Source organism: Heterocephalus glaber, unplaced genomic scaffold, assembly GCF_053883595.1.
Source record: "Heterocephalus glaber isolate CG9 unplaced genomic scaffold, H.glaber_assembly_v1.0 deba00001621, whole genome shotgun sequence".
NCBI lineage: Eukaryota > Metazoa > Chordata > Mammalia > Rodentia > Bathyergidae > Heterocephalus > Heterocephalus glaber.
The window spans coordinates 39,862-54,277 of NW_028258389.1; the positions used below are offsets into that span (position 1 = coordinate 39,862).

Here is a 14,416-nt window from a genome sequence, read left to right on the forward strand (position 1 = left end):
GGTACTGTGGATCAAATCTGGGACCTTGGGCTTGGGAGGCAGGAGGTGGATAAATACAATCTTGATTGTCCTGCAATCCAGGAAAAAATGTATGCTAATAGTTCTGAACACATTTCTACTTTTATTTAAGTAATGAATTTAAATTAACTTATCTATCAAACATTTATCTAAAGCATGTGAACTAAATGTCACCTGGGTTAATTTGACAATGTAATATGGGAGCTCTCATTTATCAGGCAATCTGAATGGAATTCCTTGGGGAGTTTTTTCATCTGGACACATCATGTGACATGCACTCTAAGGCAGCGCACACATGCACACACATGCACAAACCAAAATCATGTAGCTTTCATGGTCAAGTTTTAGTCAGGAGACAGAGTAACATAATAGCATAAATGTACCAGCTTATAAAAGGCAAGTCTGATCCAAATTATATTCATGACAATGTGACACCAATGAGAGTCACCCAAAACAGTTCACCCAGCAGCTTGGTTTCCACACATTTCCCCTGCGTCTCTGTTTTCCTTTTCTCTAGTCTCAAATGAGTGCAGGGCCTAGCTGCACTTCAGCCAGGACTGCCTGGAGTGACAGCCTCCATGCAGTCTTGAGTGACAAATTATCTTAATGTGGACAGCAGAAAAGCCAAACCTAGATAGAGGGCAAGAAGTCTTTGCACATTAACCCTGACTGCAGTTTGAGAATCATCTCAGAGGTGTTTGTTACATGAGGCGTGCCAATCAAGGATATTAACGCAAGCACACAGAACCTCATAGTGAATTTGCAGAAAAAGGCCATGAACTGGTATCAATGAACTTGATAATTTTTTGTAAACAATGATGGAGAAATCCCTGCCAAAAAATGGAGTGGCTGCAGGCATTCCTGCCAAAAGACTGTTTCTAGGAACTCCAGGGCGGTTTAACTTGGTGAGGTAAAATTGTGTTCTTCACGATGCTGTCACTTGGACCCATTCTCAGCAGATTTTCTCACCCCAAGAGCCTTGGAGCCAACTAGTATTTCAAAAGAAAGATTTTCATTTTCCTTTTTATGAGCTTATAAACCAGTACTACAAAACAAAACAAAACAAAAAACAAAAACAAAAAACAAAACTAAACTAAAAAAACCAATCACTAGGACCACTAATAATCGATCAATTAGAGGATATTTAAATATAATGATCCTCAAAATACAGTCTTTAGTCTGCTTGGGAGAAGAACATAGATAGGAACTTTATTAAACATTATATCAAATACACGTTGAAGCTCTAGAGGCAACTACTAAACTATTAGTAACTAATGAACCACTAAAGTACTCACTTTTAACCCATTAGAAGAAAAATAAAAGGAATGAGGAAAGATTCAGAATGCTAAAAAGAAGCTGGAAAAAGTAGAAAAGTGAAAAAAATATAAACAGAAAACAAAATGTAAGTGATAACAATATTCAATAAAATATATATACATTCAGATTAGACTCAAATTCAGCCATAGTACTTTTTTTTTCTATCTAGCAGAAAACAAGTACTTTATTTTTTTGCCTTCATTTTATAACCCTTAAAGTTCCTTAATTCAACTAGGGCAAACAATACTTACACAAAGCCACCAGAAGGATCATTTAAAGAGCTGGATGTAGAAAATGTTATTGCAGTATACTACAAATATGGAACCTTTTTATATGAGCTACAAAAAGCAGCATTTGCCTTTATAGAGTTGAGAGCAATTTTTACATTAAAAAATTCTATAAATGAAGAAGGGAACACCAACACAACAGAAGATATGCCCATCACAGGCGCCCGCCCTGGGAAGCGCACAGGCAGTGGTCACCGACTGGGCAGGAGGACTGTCCCCCGGGGCCACGCGGAGGCCTCTTCTGGGTGCGGGACTGGGTCACATCTGGTTCCAGGTCAGATTTCCTTCCCATCTCACCTGGGCAATGTGTCACTGAGGACAGGGAAGACACTACCCACAGGCTGCGGGGTGGGAGCAGCAGGGCATCGGGAACGCAGGAGTGGATGGTGTGGGACCTTTCGGGGGCCAGAGACAAGGAGAGTGTCTTGAGACCAGAAGAGGGGAGGAGCGCGGGATAGAAAATAGAGGTAAGAGGGGACCATGTGGAGGTGACGACCTGGAGGTGCAGGCAGCACTGACAGGAGCTCCCTGGCCCAGGGACACAGGAGAGGACAGCAAAAGGAGGAAGGGGATCCCTGATAGTGAACCCAAAGCCAGCCTCACTCCCAGCCCATCCCTGTGAGCCAAATCTCGACTCTTTGGCTCCCAGACACTGGACCCTGCCCGCCCAGTGTGCACAGGCTGGCACTCTTGGCTGCAAACCCCGAGGGAGGAACCGCGGGGCGCCTGCCCTAGCTAGGGAGACTCCCACGCCCTGATTTCTGTGGCTTGACTGGGGGGGCGGTGTTGCTGGTGCTGCTGGTGGAGGTGCAGGGCGGTGGCAGCTGCCACTGCAGGCCCAGGAGCGAGCAGGGTGGGGCAGAGGGCAGCGTGCAGGACAGTATGGAAGGTGAAGGGCCTGGGGTGGATGGCAGAGGCGGGGATGATGTGGATGGGGTGACTGGCAAGGAAGGTGGCCGGGTGGCCAGGGACGATGGAGTGAGTGAGGTGCGACAGGGAGATGGGCGTCAGGTGGGGCTGCGGGTGGGCATAGGGGTGGATGCCAATGGTGGCGGTGGCAGCCAGGTGGTGCTGCAGGATGGCGTGCTGTACCCTGGTAATGGAGGCGGTTTAGGTAGTGGGCAGATGCTGCAGGTGGATGGGCTGCAGGGCAGAAGTGGCGGGGGGCAAGAGCAGCCGAGGCAGAGAAGGCCTTCACTTGCTTGGCCAGCAGCTGTTGTTGGATGTGCTGCGGCGCGGCCTGCTGGAGCTTGCTGGACTTCTCCATCTCCTCAGGCTTGAAGGTGATGGGCTGGCTCTCCAGGGGGGCCAGCAAGGCGACCTCCGTCCCCTCCTGGACTCCATGCGGGTCTTGGACAATCTCCCAAGGGGAGGGCCGAGGCCCGAGGCCCGCAGGCTCCCTTACCTGAGGAGCTGGAACACTGGACTGTACGCTTTCCTCCTGGTCAGCTCTGTGGGTAGTGTGAGGCCCACGACTGCACAGGCACCTGCCCCAGAAAGTGGGTGTCGCCATTGGCAGAGAGGGCGGGGCCTGCAGGCAGTGGGCCTGTCAGTTGGAGTCGGGCCTGTCAGTTGGAGTCTGGCCTTGATCGGCCCAAGGTCCAGTTACCAGACATGGATGGGGGGTTAGTCACTGTGGAGGAGTGCAGGGCTGAGGCACTGGGACAGAGGGGAGCTGAACTGAACTGGGTTTTAGGAGTGGAAGGGCTGCATCTGCAGAGGGGCCCTGGGCTGGAGGTGTGGCGAAGTTCCACCTGGCCCGGCTAGGCCCCGCCCCTTCCGCCAAATTGCCCCCTCCCCCGCGCCACATCTGCACACAGGCGCAAGCAGTCACGTAGTGTACGCTTCCCACCCCGTGCGTGCCTCAGTCCATGTTCCAGCTGTGACGAAGGTAAGGAGCGGCCTTCGGGCTCGGGCCCTGAGAGATGGTTCTCTGGGGCCTGAGGCCTGAGGACGGGCCATGTTCGGCCTCCTCTCCGCCCCAATGACCCCGCCGCTGCCCCACTCTCGAACTCCCTTGGTCCGGTGGGGCCTTCCCCTCTCTCCCGTGACCCAGCCTGGCCCCTCCCCTCCTCCCCACTGCCCCCCCACCCCCCACATCCTTCTACAGGTCTCTTCTCCCCTACCCCTCCCTTCCTCTCTTCCTGTCCCCTCTTCTCCCTCCTCTTCCTCCCCACCCCGCCCGCTGCCTCTCCATCTCCTAAGATCTGTTCTGCCCGCCCAACCTTCTTTCCCTTGGGACCGGTGTTGGGTGGAGGCTGTGTGTGTTTCTGTAGTGTGCAAACCATAATGAAGTGTAATCTTTTCCTCCTGCTAAACCTCCAGAGCATCAGGTTGCAGCCCTGCCTTTGTCCTCGGTGGTTTGGGGCCCGAGGACTCACCCACTGCCCTCACCACTCCAGACCACCACCTTCTGGGATGCCAGACACTTAGCACCAGAGGCTCCTACCTGGGACATCCGGCTGCCACACTCCGTGACACGAGGCTGCTGCCTAGGACTCCGCACGTCCACCCAGGATGCCCAGCTGACCATGCCCAAGGCCTTCCTGCAGCTTGACCGGCAGAACTAACGGGGCCCAGCAGGTAAGGAGGTCTACAGAAGTGAGGAGAAGCATCACCATCGACTGGGGGAAAGGGGAGGGCCGGCTGGGCAGAGGTTACCCAATGCACCAGAAAACCAGGGTCGGATATATATAGTGTCATTGTTGAAATTGTGGATGTTGAGGTTTGTGTTACTGTTTGGCATCCGGTTCGGAACGGTTAGGTGATTGATAGTGTTGTGTCAAGAAAGCCATTGGCTTTTCAAAGAGATACTGCAGTCCTCAGACCATTTTCCCTTTCACCACTTACCCTGCCTGGGAGAAATAGTCACTGTCTATTTAAATGCAGTTTTTGGTATCTTCAACTCATTCTGGGACCGTTTCTTTGCCGTTTGTTTGTTTGTTTTTTGTACCGGGGATGGAACTGCTGGGGACATTGTGCTTGGGAGGCAGGCGGTGGCACCACTGAGCTAAATCCCTGGCCCCTGGGACTGTTTCGTCTTGGCACATCCTTGGCAGATACAGAGGACACACATTTTTTGCTTGATTATCCATTTTCAGTTCTTTGGCTTATCTACCTAGGCATTACTAGTAAGTGAAACGTCTTTCCTTCTTGTTGAGAAAGTACCACACTGTTTCCTACACGGGCCGCCACAGGTGTTAGCTTGCACGCTTCTGATGAAAGGTGCTCTAGTCGGAATGTTGGGGAACCTCACCCGTGCATAGAGCTTGTTTCCTTCCTGATTGTGATGTGTGAAGCGCCTGTTTCTGTGTTCATGTGCGAGGGTGGAGGGAGTCCTGTGACATTCCTAGAGGAATCAGGTCATTTTCTCAGTTGTCCGGTTTCAGGTCCCACATTCGGTGAGGCGACTGTCAGCAGAACCACAGCTCTTCCCAGGAGAGGGTTCATAACATCAGGCTTTGTGATCTCCTTCCCTTGGCTGTGCAGCAACAGTCTGATCCCTGTGTGCTCACAGCACTCTTTGCCCTTTCCCACGCTGCATCAACTCCCTTTTCATGACCAGCTACTGTAGGTCAACAAATCCTACCTTTTTTTTTTCCAGTTGTCTGTTCAGAGCTTTGCCTCCACCAGTGAAGCATCCCCGTATTCTTTGTGGAAGGTGGGCTGAACAGCAGTCTGTGGCCACCACTTTGGCCTTGCTCCCACCTGCCGCAGTTTCCCAAAAACCTCCCCATGGATTCTGTGAGCCAGGTCACTGAGGTGGGTGTGCATGGGTCTCTGTGCCCCAGTGCCGCCGCCTGCACTCCCACCCTCATGCCTGTGGGATCCCTGTCCTCTGCATGGCTCCTGCTTCTTCCTGGATGTGCTCCTTCCAGTTACGCTCTCCCGTTCCCCCCACCCCCCACCCCCGGGCCCTTCTGCTCTGGGTCTCTTCAGCCCAACCCTTCAGTTCGCACCGGCCTCCTGCATTCATGCTCTTCCACACTCACCCCCCTTTGGTACACAGGGCAGCCACGGGTTTTTCAGATCCCAGTCCTCCCCTATGCCCTGCTTGTCCGTTTCTGTCACAGCCTCAGTCATCTCCTGAGCCCCGAGCACGAGCTCTGTGCACAATGCATGTATGTTTTCCAAATTCCACCCACCGACTGCATCTGCCTGCATGTTTGCTCCCCAGTTCCACACTGGGAAGTCAGTTCCTCTGGTCAGGGCCATCTCTATTCTGACCCTGATGGCGTTCACGTTGGAAGGGGAGTAGCAAAGCTGACAAACCCAGACAGACAGACAGAGGGGGGAAGAGTGTCATGTAGCAGGTATTAGAAGGTAACATTCCAGGACTGGATCTTAAGACCTGGAAGTCACTGAAAAAAGACAGAGTCTTCACAGACACACAGGGCAGCCAGACTCTTGATTGGGGCTTCAACGGAAGGGATCTAGAATTGACTATGAAAAGGGGGGGACTGGGTGCTCACAGAACTAAGAGAATAGTAAGCTTTTATGGATTTGCTGGGTGGGGGGGTCAAGTCCAGCAATTTCCGATGCAGGAGTACAGTTCCAGAAAATGTTTCTTGTGTTACAGGTGGTGCGTGGGGTGGTCACGAACAACTCGTCCGTGAGGTGGTTGAACTTAGGGTTATGATCCTAGGTATTTTTGTGGTATCAGTTGTAATGTGACCTTTCTTTTCTGATGAGATTCAAAAACTGTTTTATTCCTAGTGAGCCCAGCTAATGTTTTGTCAGTTTCATCTTTTAAAAAATAACTCAGCTTTGTTGATCTTTCCTGTTTTTCTATTCTGTCATTTATTTTCTTCTCTGATTCTTTATTTCCTTCCTCCTACTAACTTTGGGCTTAGTTTGTTGTTCTCTTCCTATTTTTTTGAGATGTAAATTTAGGTGGTTTGAGGTCTTGTTTCTTATGGTAAGCTTTTACTGATATAAACTTCCTTTTCTTAGTAGTACATTGTAGTATTCCATTAGTCTTGGTTTGTTGTGTTTCCATTTTTGTTTGTCCTAAGTTGTTGTGATAAAGAAATAATGCACAACAGGGCAGGCCTTTGTCTGTTGCCCCCCCCCCCAATGTTTTTCCATAGGATGTTCTGTTCAAGCAGTGTAACTGTTTGTACTTCAGGATGCTTATACCTAAGGTTTCAAGAATGTTCTGTTAACTCTGCCCATCTGCCTCAATGAGCATGTTCACCCAGTAGGTGGGCCCACCCCCTACCCCAGAGATCTCTATGTAAGGTTGCTTGCATTACCATTCAGGGCTTTAGCCTTCAGAGTATGAACTCCTCTGAGTCCTCTAGCATAATAAAAAATCCCTCCATCTTTCTGAGCACTGCTTGACTTCTTCGCCACCAGAGACGTTCAGATAGCTAACATTGGTTGTAACACAGAGCTATAAAACTTGGATGTGAGGCTGAGCTGTCGCACTTTGCTGTAACAGTTGTTTTTTTTAATATCTTTCGGATTTCTTTCTTTGACCCATTTTCGGCTTAGGAAATGGTGTTTAATATCTACATATTCGTGCACATTTTAGTTTTTCTCCTACAGCTGATTTCTTGGGTAATACCACTGTAGTCAGAAAATATTCTTACAGTGATTTCAGTCTTCTCAAATTTACTAAGAATTGTTTTGTGACCTAATATGTCCTCCATCCAGAAGAGTGTTTTGTGTGCACGTTTCCTCTTGTACTTTTCAATGGCATGTTCTGGACATATCTTTTGCAGTATAAATTCAAGTCTTTATTGATTACTATCAGGATGATCTATCTGTTGTTAAAAGTAGGGGATTAGGGCCAGGGATTTAGCTTAGTGGTTTTGTCACCTGCTGCGCAAGCACAGGGACCTGAGTTTGATTCCCGGTACCAAAAAAAAAAGTAGGCGATTAAAAGTTAATGTTTTTGTATTGCTGTTTATGTCTCTCTTCAGATCTATTAATATTTTTTCATGTATTTAGGTGTTCCAATCTTGAGTGTATATATGTATTTGCATTTTTTATGTTCTCTTAATAAATTGACTCATTTACCATTATCCAATGAATTTGACTCAGAGCAGAAAAAACTTTAAAGTTCCTTTTGCCGGATAGAAGTAGATGAAGTTGCTGACTTACAAACAAGTTCATTCTCAGAGAATGTTTGTAAATCAGATTCATTCCTAAGTCTGACAAAGTGAGTCTTATACAATACACCTGCAAAAGTTTGCAACTTGAATGTTTGTAATTTGGGGACTTACTGTATACCTAGGTGTGCTGTTTTTTGGTTTCTATTTGCATAAAATAGCTACTTCCATCCATTGACTTCCCATCTCTGAGTGTCCTTAAAGCGTTTGCAATCTTTTTTTTTTTTTTTTTTTTTGATACCAGGGATCAAACTCGGGTCCTTGTGCTTGTGCAGCAGGCAATGAAACCACTGTGCTAAATCCCAGGCCCCTTAAAGCTTTTGTATCTTGAAGGTAGCAGCAGTTTTTTTTGTTTTGTTTTGTTTTGCACTCAGCCTTTGTGTGTCTTAGAATTGAAGGATTTAATAAATTTACATTCCAGTTAATTATGGATATGTGTGGGTTTATTATGGTTATTCTCTTAATTGTGTTATTTATTTATTTATTTATTTGCTGATTTATAGTTCCTTTGTTTCTGTATTGGTCATTTGCTGTGTTTGTGATTTGTTTTTCTTTTTAAAAATTTTTTATTGGGCCAGGCATTTAGCTCAGTGGTTCTGCCGCCTGCCTCGAAAGCTCAAGGTCCTGAGTTTGATCCCCGGTACCAAAAAAAAAATTTTGATTGGTACATTTTACATATGTGTAATGATGACATTCAACATAGGGAATTTGTACCTGTACATGATATAGCTTTCTTCTTTTTTTCCCATTCCTTTCCCCTCCCTTCCTCCCCTCTTCCCCTCATTTTTTTTTTTTTTTTTTTTTTTTTTTTTTGGTACCAGGGATCAAACTCTGGTCCTTGCAGTTGTGAGGCAGGCAGGGGAAACACTGAACTAAATCCCTGGCCCTTCCCCTCCTTATTTACAAAAGCTTTTGTTTCCATTCTTTCTTTCTATTCTTTTTTTCTTGTTCCTTTTTTTCCTTTTCTCTTCCCGGTCCCTTGTTCCTCTTCTCACTTGAACACTTTCTTCCCATTTCCCTATATCTATTACAGATTTCTTTACAGTTTTGGTTTCTCATGCCAGAGAAAGAATGGAATGTTTAAACATGTGTGTCTGATGGATTTCACTTGAGTATGGTTTCAAGATACATCCTTTTATCTAGAAATGTCTCAAGCTCATCCTTCTTTATTGCACAGTATCATCCCATTGTATAAAAAAACCCCCACATCTTTTTTTATCCACTTATCAGTTGATGGGCATGTGGGCTGTTCCCAAGATTTAGCTATTACGAACTGTTCTGCTATAAACATGTGTGCCTATATCACTGTGGTATGATGCTTTTAATTCTTTAAGGAAGATACCAAGAAGGGGGCTAGGTGGTTAAATGGAACCTCTAGTTTTATTTTTTGAGGAATCTCCACACTGATTTCCATAGTGGTTGTACCAGTCTGCACTCCCACCAACAGTGGAGCAGGGTTCCTTTTTCCCCACAGCTCCACCAGCATTTGTTATTGGTTGATTTCTTGATAACAGCCATTTTTTCTGGAGTGAGATGGAATCTCAGTGTTGTTTTAATTTGCATCTCTTGAATGAACAGTGATGTTGAGCATGTTTCCATATATTTATTTACCATTTCTACTTGTTCATCTGAGAAGTGTCTATTCATTTTAGATGGTCTTTTTTGGATTGGGTCTTTACATTTAGGGGGTCTGATTTTTTTAAGTTCTTTATATATTCTAGATATTAGTCCTTTGAGGAACAGCTGGCAAAATTTTTTATCACAGTGTGAGTTGTCTCTTCATGCTGTTGGTGGTTTCTTTTGCTATGCAAAAACTTTTTAATAATATGAGATCTGGGTTGTTGATTCTTTGTCGTATTTCCTGTGCAATCAGGGTTTTGTTCATAAAGTCTTTGCCTACACCAATGTCTTCAAGAGTTCTACCTACTCTGTCTTCCAGTAGATTTAGTGTTTCTATTTTAATATTAAGGTGTTTGATCCAATTAGATTTTAGTTTAGCGATGGTGAAAGATACAGGTCTAGTTTTAATCTTTGGCATGTGGAAAGGCAGTTTTTCTGCACCATTTATTAAAGAGGTTATCATTCTTCCAGTGAAAGTGTATGACTCCTTTGTCAAAGACAGGGTGGCTGAGTGTGTTTGGAGTTGTTTCTGGATCGTCTAATCTGTTCCATTGATCCTTTAGCCTGCTTTTTTGGGCCAGTACCGTGCTGTTTTTATCACAGTAGCTTTGTAGTATAATTTCAAGTCAGGGATTGTGATGCCCCTGCCTTGCCTTAATTGCCCAGAAATACTTTTGCTACTCTAGGTATCTTCCGGTTCCAAGCAAATTTTAGGATTGTTCCTCTAATTCTTTGAAATATGCTATTGGTATTTTATTTTACTTTTGGTACAGGGGATCGAATGCAGGACCTTGTGCTTGCAAGGCAGGTGCTGTGCCACTGAGCTAAATCCCTGGCCAGATATTGGTATTTTGATTGGGATTGCATTATATCTGTATGACAGTTGTGGAAGTATGGCTGTTTTCACTATATTGGTTCTTCCTACCCAAGAACAAGGGATATCTTTCCATTTTCTGATATCCTCTTTGATCTCCTTTTTCAGAGTGCTGTAGTTTTCAATATAAAGGTCTTTCACTTCCTTTGTTAGATTGATTCTTACGTATTTCACTTTTTTGGATGTATTGTGAAAGGTGTGATTTCCACAATTTCTCTCTCAGTGAGTTTGTTATTTGTGTAAGGAATGCTATTGATTTTTAAGTGTTGACCTTCTATCCAGCTATGTTACTGTATTTGGTTATTAAATCTAGAAGTCTTTTGGTGGCATTTTTGGGGTCTTCTATGTAGAGTATCATGTCATCTGCAAACAATGACAGTTTAAGTTCTTCCTTTCCTTTCTTTATTCCTTTTATTTCCCTTGTCTAATTGCTCTGGCTCATGTTTCCAGAACTATATTGAATAAGAGTGGTGACATGCCGGGGATTTAGCTCAGTGGTTCTGCTGCCTGCCTTGCAGGCACAAGGACCCAAGTTTGATCACCAGTACCACAAAAAACAAAAGAAAAGAAAAGAAAAGAAAAAAGAGTGGTGACAGTGGACATCCTTGTCTTGTTCCTGATTTTAGAGTGAAAGTTTTCCGTTTTTGTCCATTTAGTATGATGTTGGCTGTTGGTTTGTCATAGATGGCTTTTATCAGATTGAGATAAAGACTATCTATTCCAGTTTTCTGTAGGGTGTTGGACTTTGTCAAATGCTTTTTCTGCATCTATTGGTTTTTCTTGGCTGTGTTTTATATGGGGTATTACAGTTATTGAGTTGTGCATGTTGAACCATCCCTGCATCTTTGAGATGAATCCTGCTTGGTCATGTTGTATAATTTTCTTGATGATTTGCAGCATTCTGTTTGCCTGTATCTTATTAAGGATTTTTGTGTCTACGTTCCTTAGGGAGATTGGCCGGTAGTTGTCTTTTTTTTTGGTTGAATCCTTCTCTGGTTTTGGAGTTAAGGAAATGCTTGCTTCCAGGAATGAATTGGAAGCATTGCTTCCTTCTCAATTTCATTAAAGAGTTTCGGAAGTAGCAGCATTAGGTCTTCTCTACATTTCTTGAAGAATTCAGCAGTGAATCTTTCAGGACCTAGACTTTTCTTTGTGGGTAGATTTTAGTATATGTGCTGCCGAAGTGAGCACTGTTGGTAGATTTTAAATTATATCTTCAATTTCATTGGCTGATATTGGATTGTTTAAAATTTTTATATCATCTTCGCAATTCATACAAATCTAGGATTATGTCCATTTTTTCTCAATTTTCCATCTTATTAGAGTACAGGTTCTCGAAGTAGGTACTGATGATCCTCTGGATTTCTGCGGGATTTGTTGTGATTTCAACCTTATCATTCCTAATTGCATGGATTTGAGTCTTTTTTTCCTTTTCTTTTATAAGGTTGGCTAAGGGTTTGTATATTTTGTTTTATCCTTCAAAGAACCAACTCTTTGATTCATGGATTCTTTGTATTTTTTTAGTCACAATTTCATTAATTTCTGCTCTGATATTTATAATTTCCTACCTTTGGGTTTGGATTGCTTTTCTCAGACCTTGGGGAGCATCATTAGCTTATTTATTTGAGTTCCCTCTGTTTTCCTGATGTGGAAATTCACCTCTATACACTTCCCTCTTCAGACTGCTTTCATTATGTTCCATAGGTTCCAATATGTCATACTGTCATTATTGTTTGATTATAGTAACTACTTGCTTCATTAATTTCATCTGTGACCCTTTGATCACTCAAGATCATTATTCAGTTTCCATATGTGTGCATAATTTCTGTTGTCTTTTGCCATTGCTTTCTAGTTTCATTATGATCTAATAATATAGATGGGGTAATTTTGATTCTTTTGCATTTATTTCTGCATGCTTTATGGGTTAGTATGTGGGCTGTTTTGGAGAAAGTCCCATGTGCTGCTGAGAAGAATGTGCATTTTGTTGGTTTTGGAAGGAATACCCTGTAGACATCTATTAAGTCTATTTGTTCGAAGGTTTGATTCAACTCTTTGACTTTTTTTGTTGATTTTTTATGGTCTAGTTGATTAAAAAGGTGAGCAGGTCCCAGCCCCCAGCGGAAGCCCCCAGCCTCCATCCCAGGCTCCTAGGGCAGTGAAGCTCAGCCAGTGCAAGCACCCGGAATGAAGCTTCCCTGCTACCATCCCAAGCTCCTAGGCCCAAGAATGTGAGATGGTCTCAGCACCTGGAGGGAAGCTCCCCAGCCTCCATCCCAGGCTCCTAGGGCAGTGAAGCTCAGCTGGTCCCAGCATCGGGAAGGAAGCTCCCCACCTCCATCCTAGGCTCCTAGGGCAGTGAAGCACAGCTGGTCGTAGCACCTGGAAGGAAGTTCCGCGGCTGCCATCCCTGGCTCCTAGGGTCAAGAAGGTGAGCTGGTCCCAGCACCAGAAGGGAAGCTCCTCTCCTCCATCCCAGGATCCTAGGACAGTGAAGCCCAGCTGGTCCCAGCATGAGAAAGGAAGCTCCCCGCCTGCATCCCAGACTCCTAGGGCAGTGAAGCTCAGCCGTTTCCCGCACCCAGAAGGAAGCTGCCTAGCCTCCATGCCAGGCTGCTGGGGTAGTGAAGCTCACCCAGTCCCACCACCAGGAAGGAAGCTCCCCAACTGCCATCCCAGGCTCCTAGGGCCAAGAAAGTGAGCCGGTCCCAGCACCCGGTAGAAAGCTCCCCACCTCTATCCCAGGCTCCTAGGGCAGTGAAACTCAGCTGGCCCCAGCACCCGGAAGGAAGCTACCCCACTGCCAACCCAGGCTCCTAGGGCCAAGAAGGTGAGCCGGTCCCAGCCCCAGAAGGGAAGCTCCTGCGATGCCGTCCCAAGCTCCTAGGTCCAAGAAAGTAAGCAGGTCCTAGCACCGGGAGGGAAGCTCCCCAGCCTCCATTCCAGGCTCCTAGGGCAGTGAAGCCCAGCTTGTCCAAGGAACAGGAAGGACGCTCCCCCACTCCATCCCAGGCTCCTAGGGCCAAGAAGGTGAGCAGGTCCCAGCAAGCGAGTGAAGCTCCTAGTCTCCACCCCAGGCTCCTAGGGCAGTGAAGCCTCACTGGTCCCAGCATCGGCAAGGAAGCTCGCCGCCTCCATCCTAGGCTCCAATTCATGTTCCTGACGTTTGGAGTGTGTCTCTGGTGTTTAGGGTTAGGGTTCTTCTTTTGGTAAGTGTCATGGAGAGTGTGCTGAAGTAGAGGTACCCGAAAATGATTTCTGGGCAGTAGGGTTTGTGTCACAGCAGTTCGGTTTCGGGTTGGTGATGGCACGTGGATCAAGGACCGGTCGTTGGAATGTGAGTAGGATTGTTGGAGTTAGGATCATTGTTAGGTAAAAGATAGTGTTCTGTTACCTGTCCCTGAACATTTCAGTGTGTCTGTGAGGGTTAGTGTTAGGGCTACCATTCCAGCTAGGGTTTAGGGGTAGGGTCGGGGTGATAGATAGCTTGAAATTGAAATGCCTGTGTCTTCAAGTGTGGGGTAGCAAGTCATTAATGTGTAAGTACATGGTGAGGATTTGGGAAAATGTAGAATTCAAGTACCTCGGTGTTGGAATTTGGTCCTGCTCCTTAGGGTTATGTTTAGGCCTAGGTTCCGGTTTAGGGTTCGAAGATATGTTCCTGAGGTTTGGAGTGTGTCTGTGATGTTTAGAGAAAGGGTTCTTCTTTTGGTAAGTGTCATGGATAGTGCTGAAATAGCGGCACCTGAACATGACTTCTGGGCATTACGGTTTGTGTCAGAATTCGGTTTAGGATTCGGGATCTCACGTGGATCAAGTACTTGGTTATTGGAGTGTGAGTAGTATTGTTAGAGTTAGCCTCAGTGTTAAGTAAGGGGTAGTGTTTTTTTTCCATGTTTCTGGCCATCGCAGTGTGGCTCTGATGGGTAGTGTTGTGTTCCCGTTTTAGCTAGGGTTAGGGTTTGGGTTGGGGTGATAGGTAGCATTGAAATTGCAATGCCTGTGTCTTCAAGTGTGGGTTTGAAAGTGAGTATTAGCGTAAGTTCGTGGTGAGGGTTTGGTGTAATGTAGAATTTCAAGTCCCTGGGTATTGGAATGTGGTCCTGCTGCATAGATTTCGGGTTAGGATTCCTTTTAGGTTTAGGGTTCCAATGCATGTAGCTGAGGTTTGGAGTGTGGGTATGAGT

At 45.6% G+C, this 14,416-nt stretch overlaps 1 protein-coding gene across 1 annotated transcript; it reads right to left on the reverse strand.

Annotated features, from left to right (window-relative positions):
* Window positions 1–1,776: 1,776 nt before the first annotated feature.
* On the reverse strand, window positions 1,777–13,584 carry LOC147822413 (uncharacterized). Its single transcript, XM_087196844.1, has 3 exons — window positions 12,479–13,584; window positions 4,072–4,215; window positions 1,777–3,109 (listed from the first exon to the last, which is right to left on the reverse strand). The coding sequence occupies exons 1-3, from the start codon at window positions 12,502–12,504 to the stop codon at window positions 1,777–1,779; spliced, it is 1,503 nt and encodes a 500-aa protein (XP_087052970.1). The 5' UTR covers window positions 12,505–13,584.
* Between the last annotated feature and the right edge of the window lie 832 nt (window positions 13,585–14,416).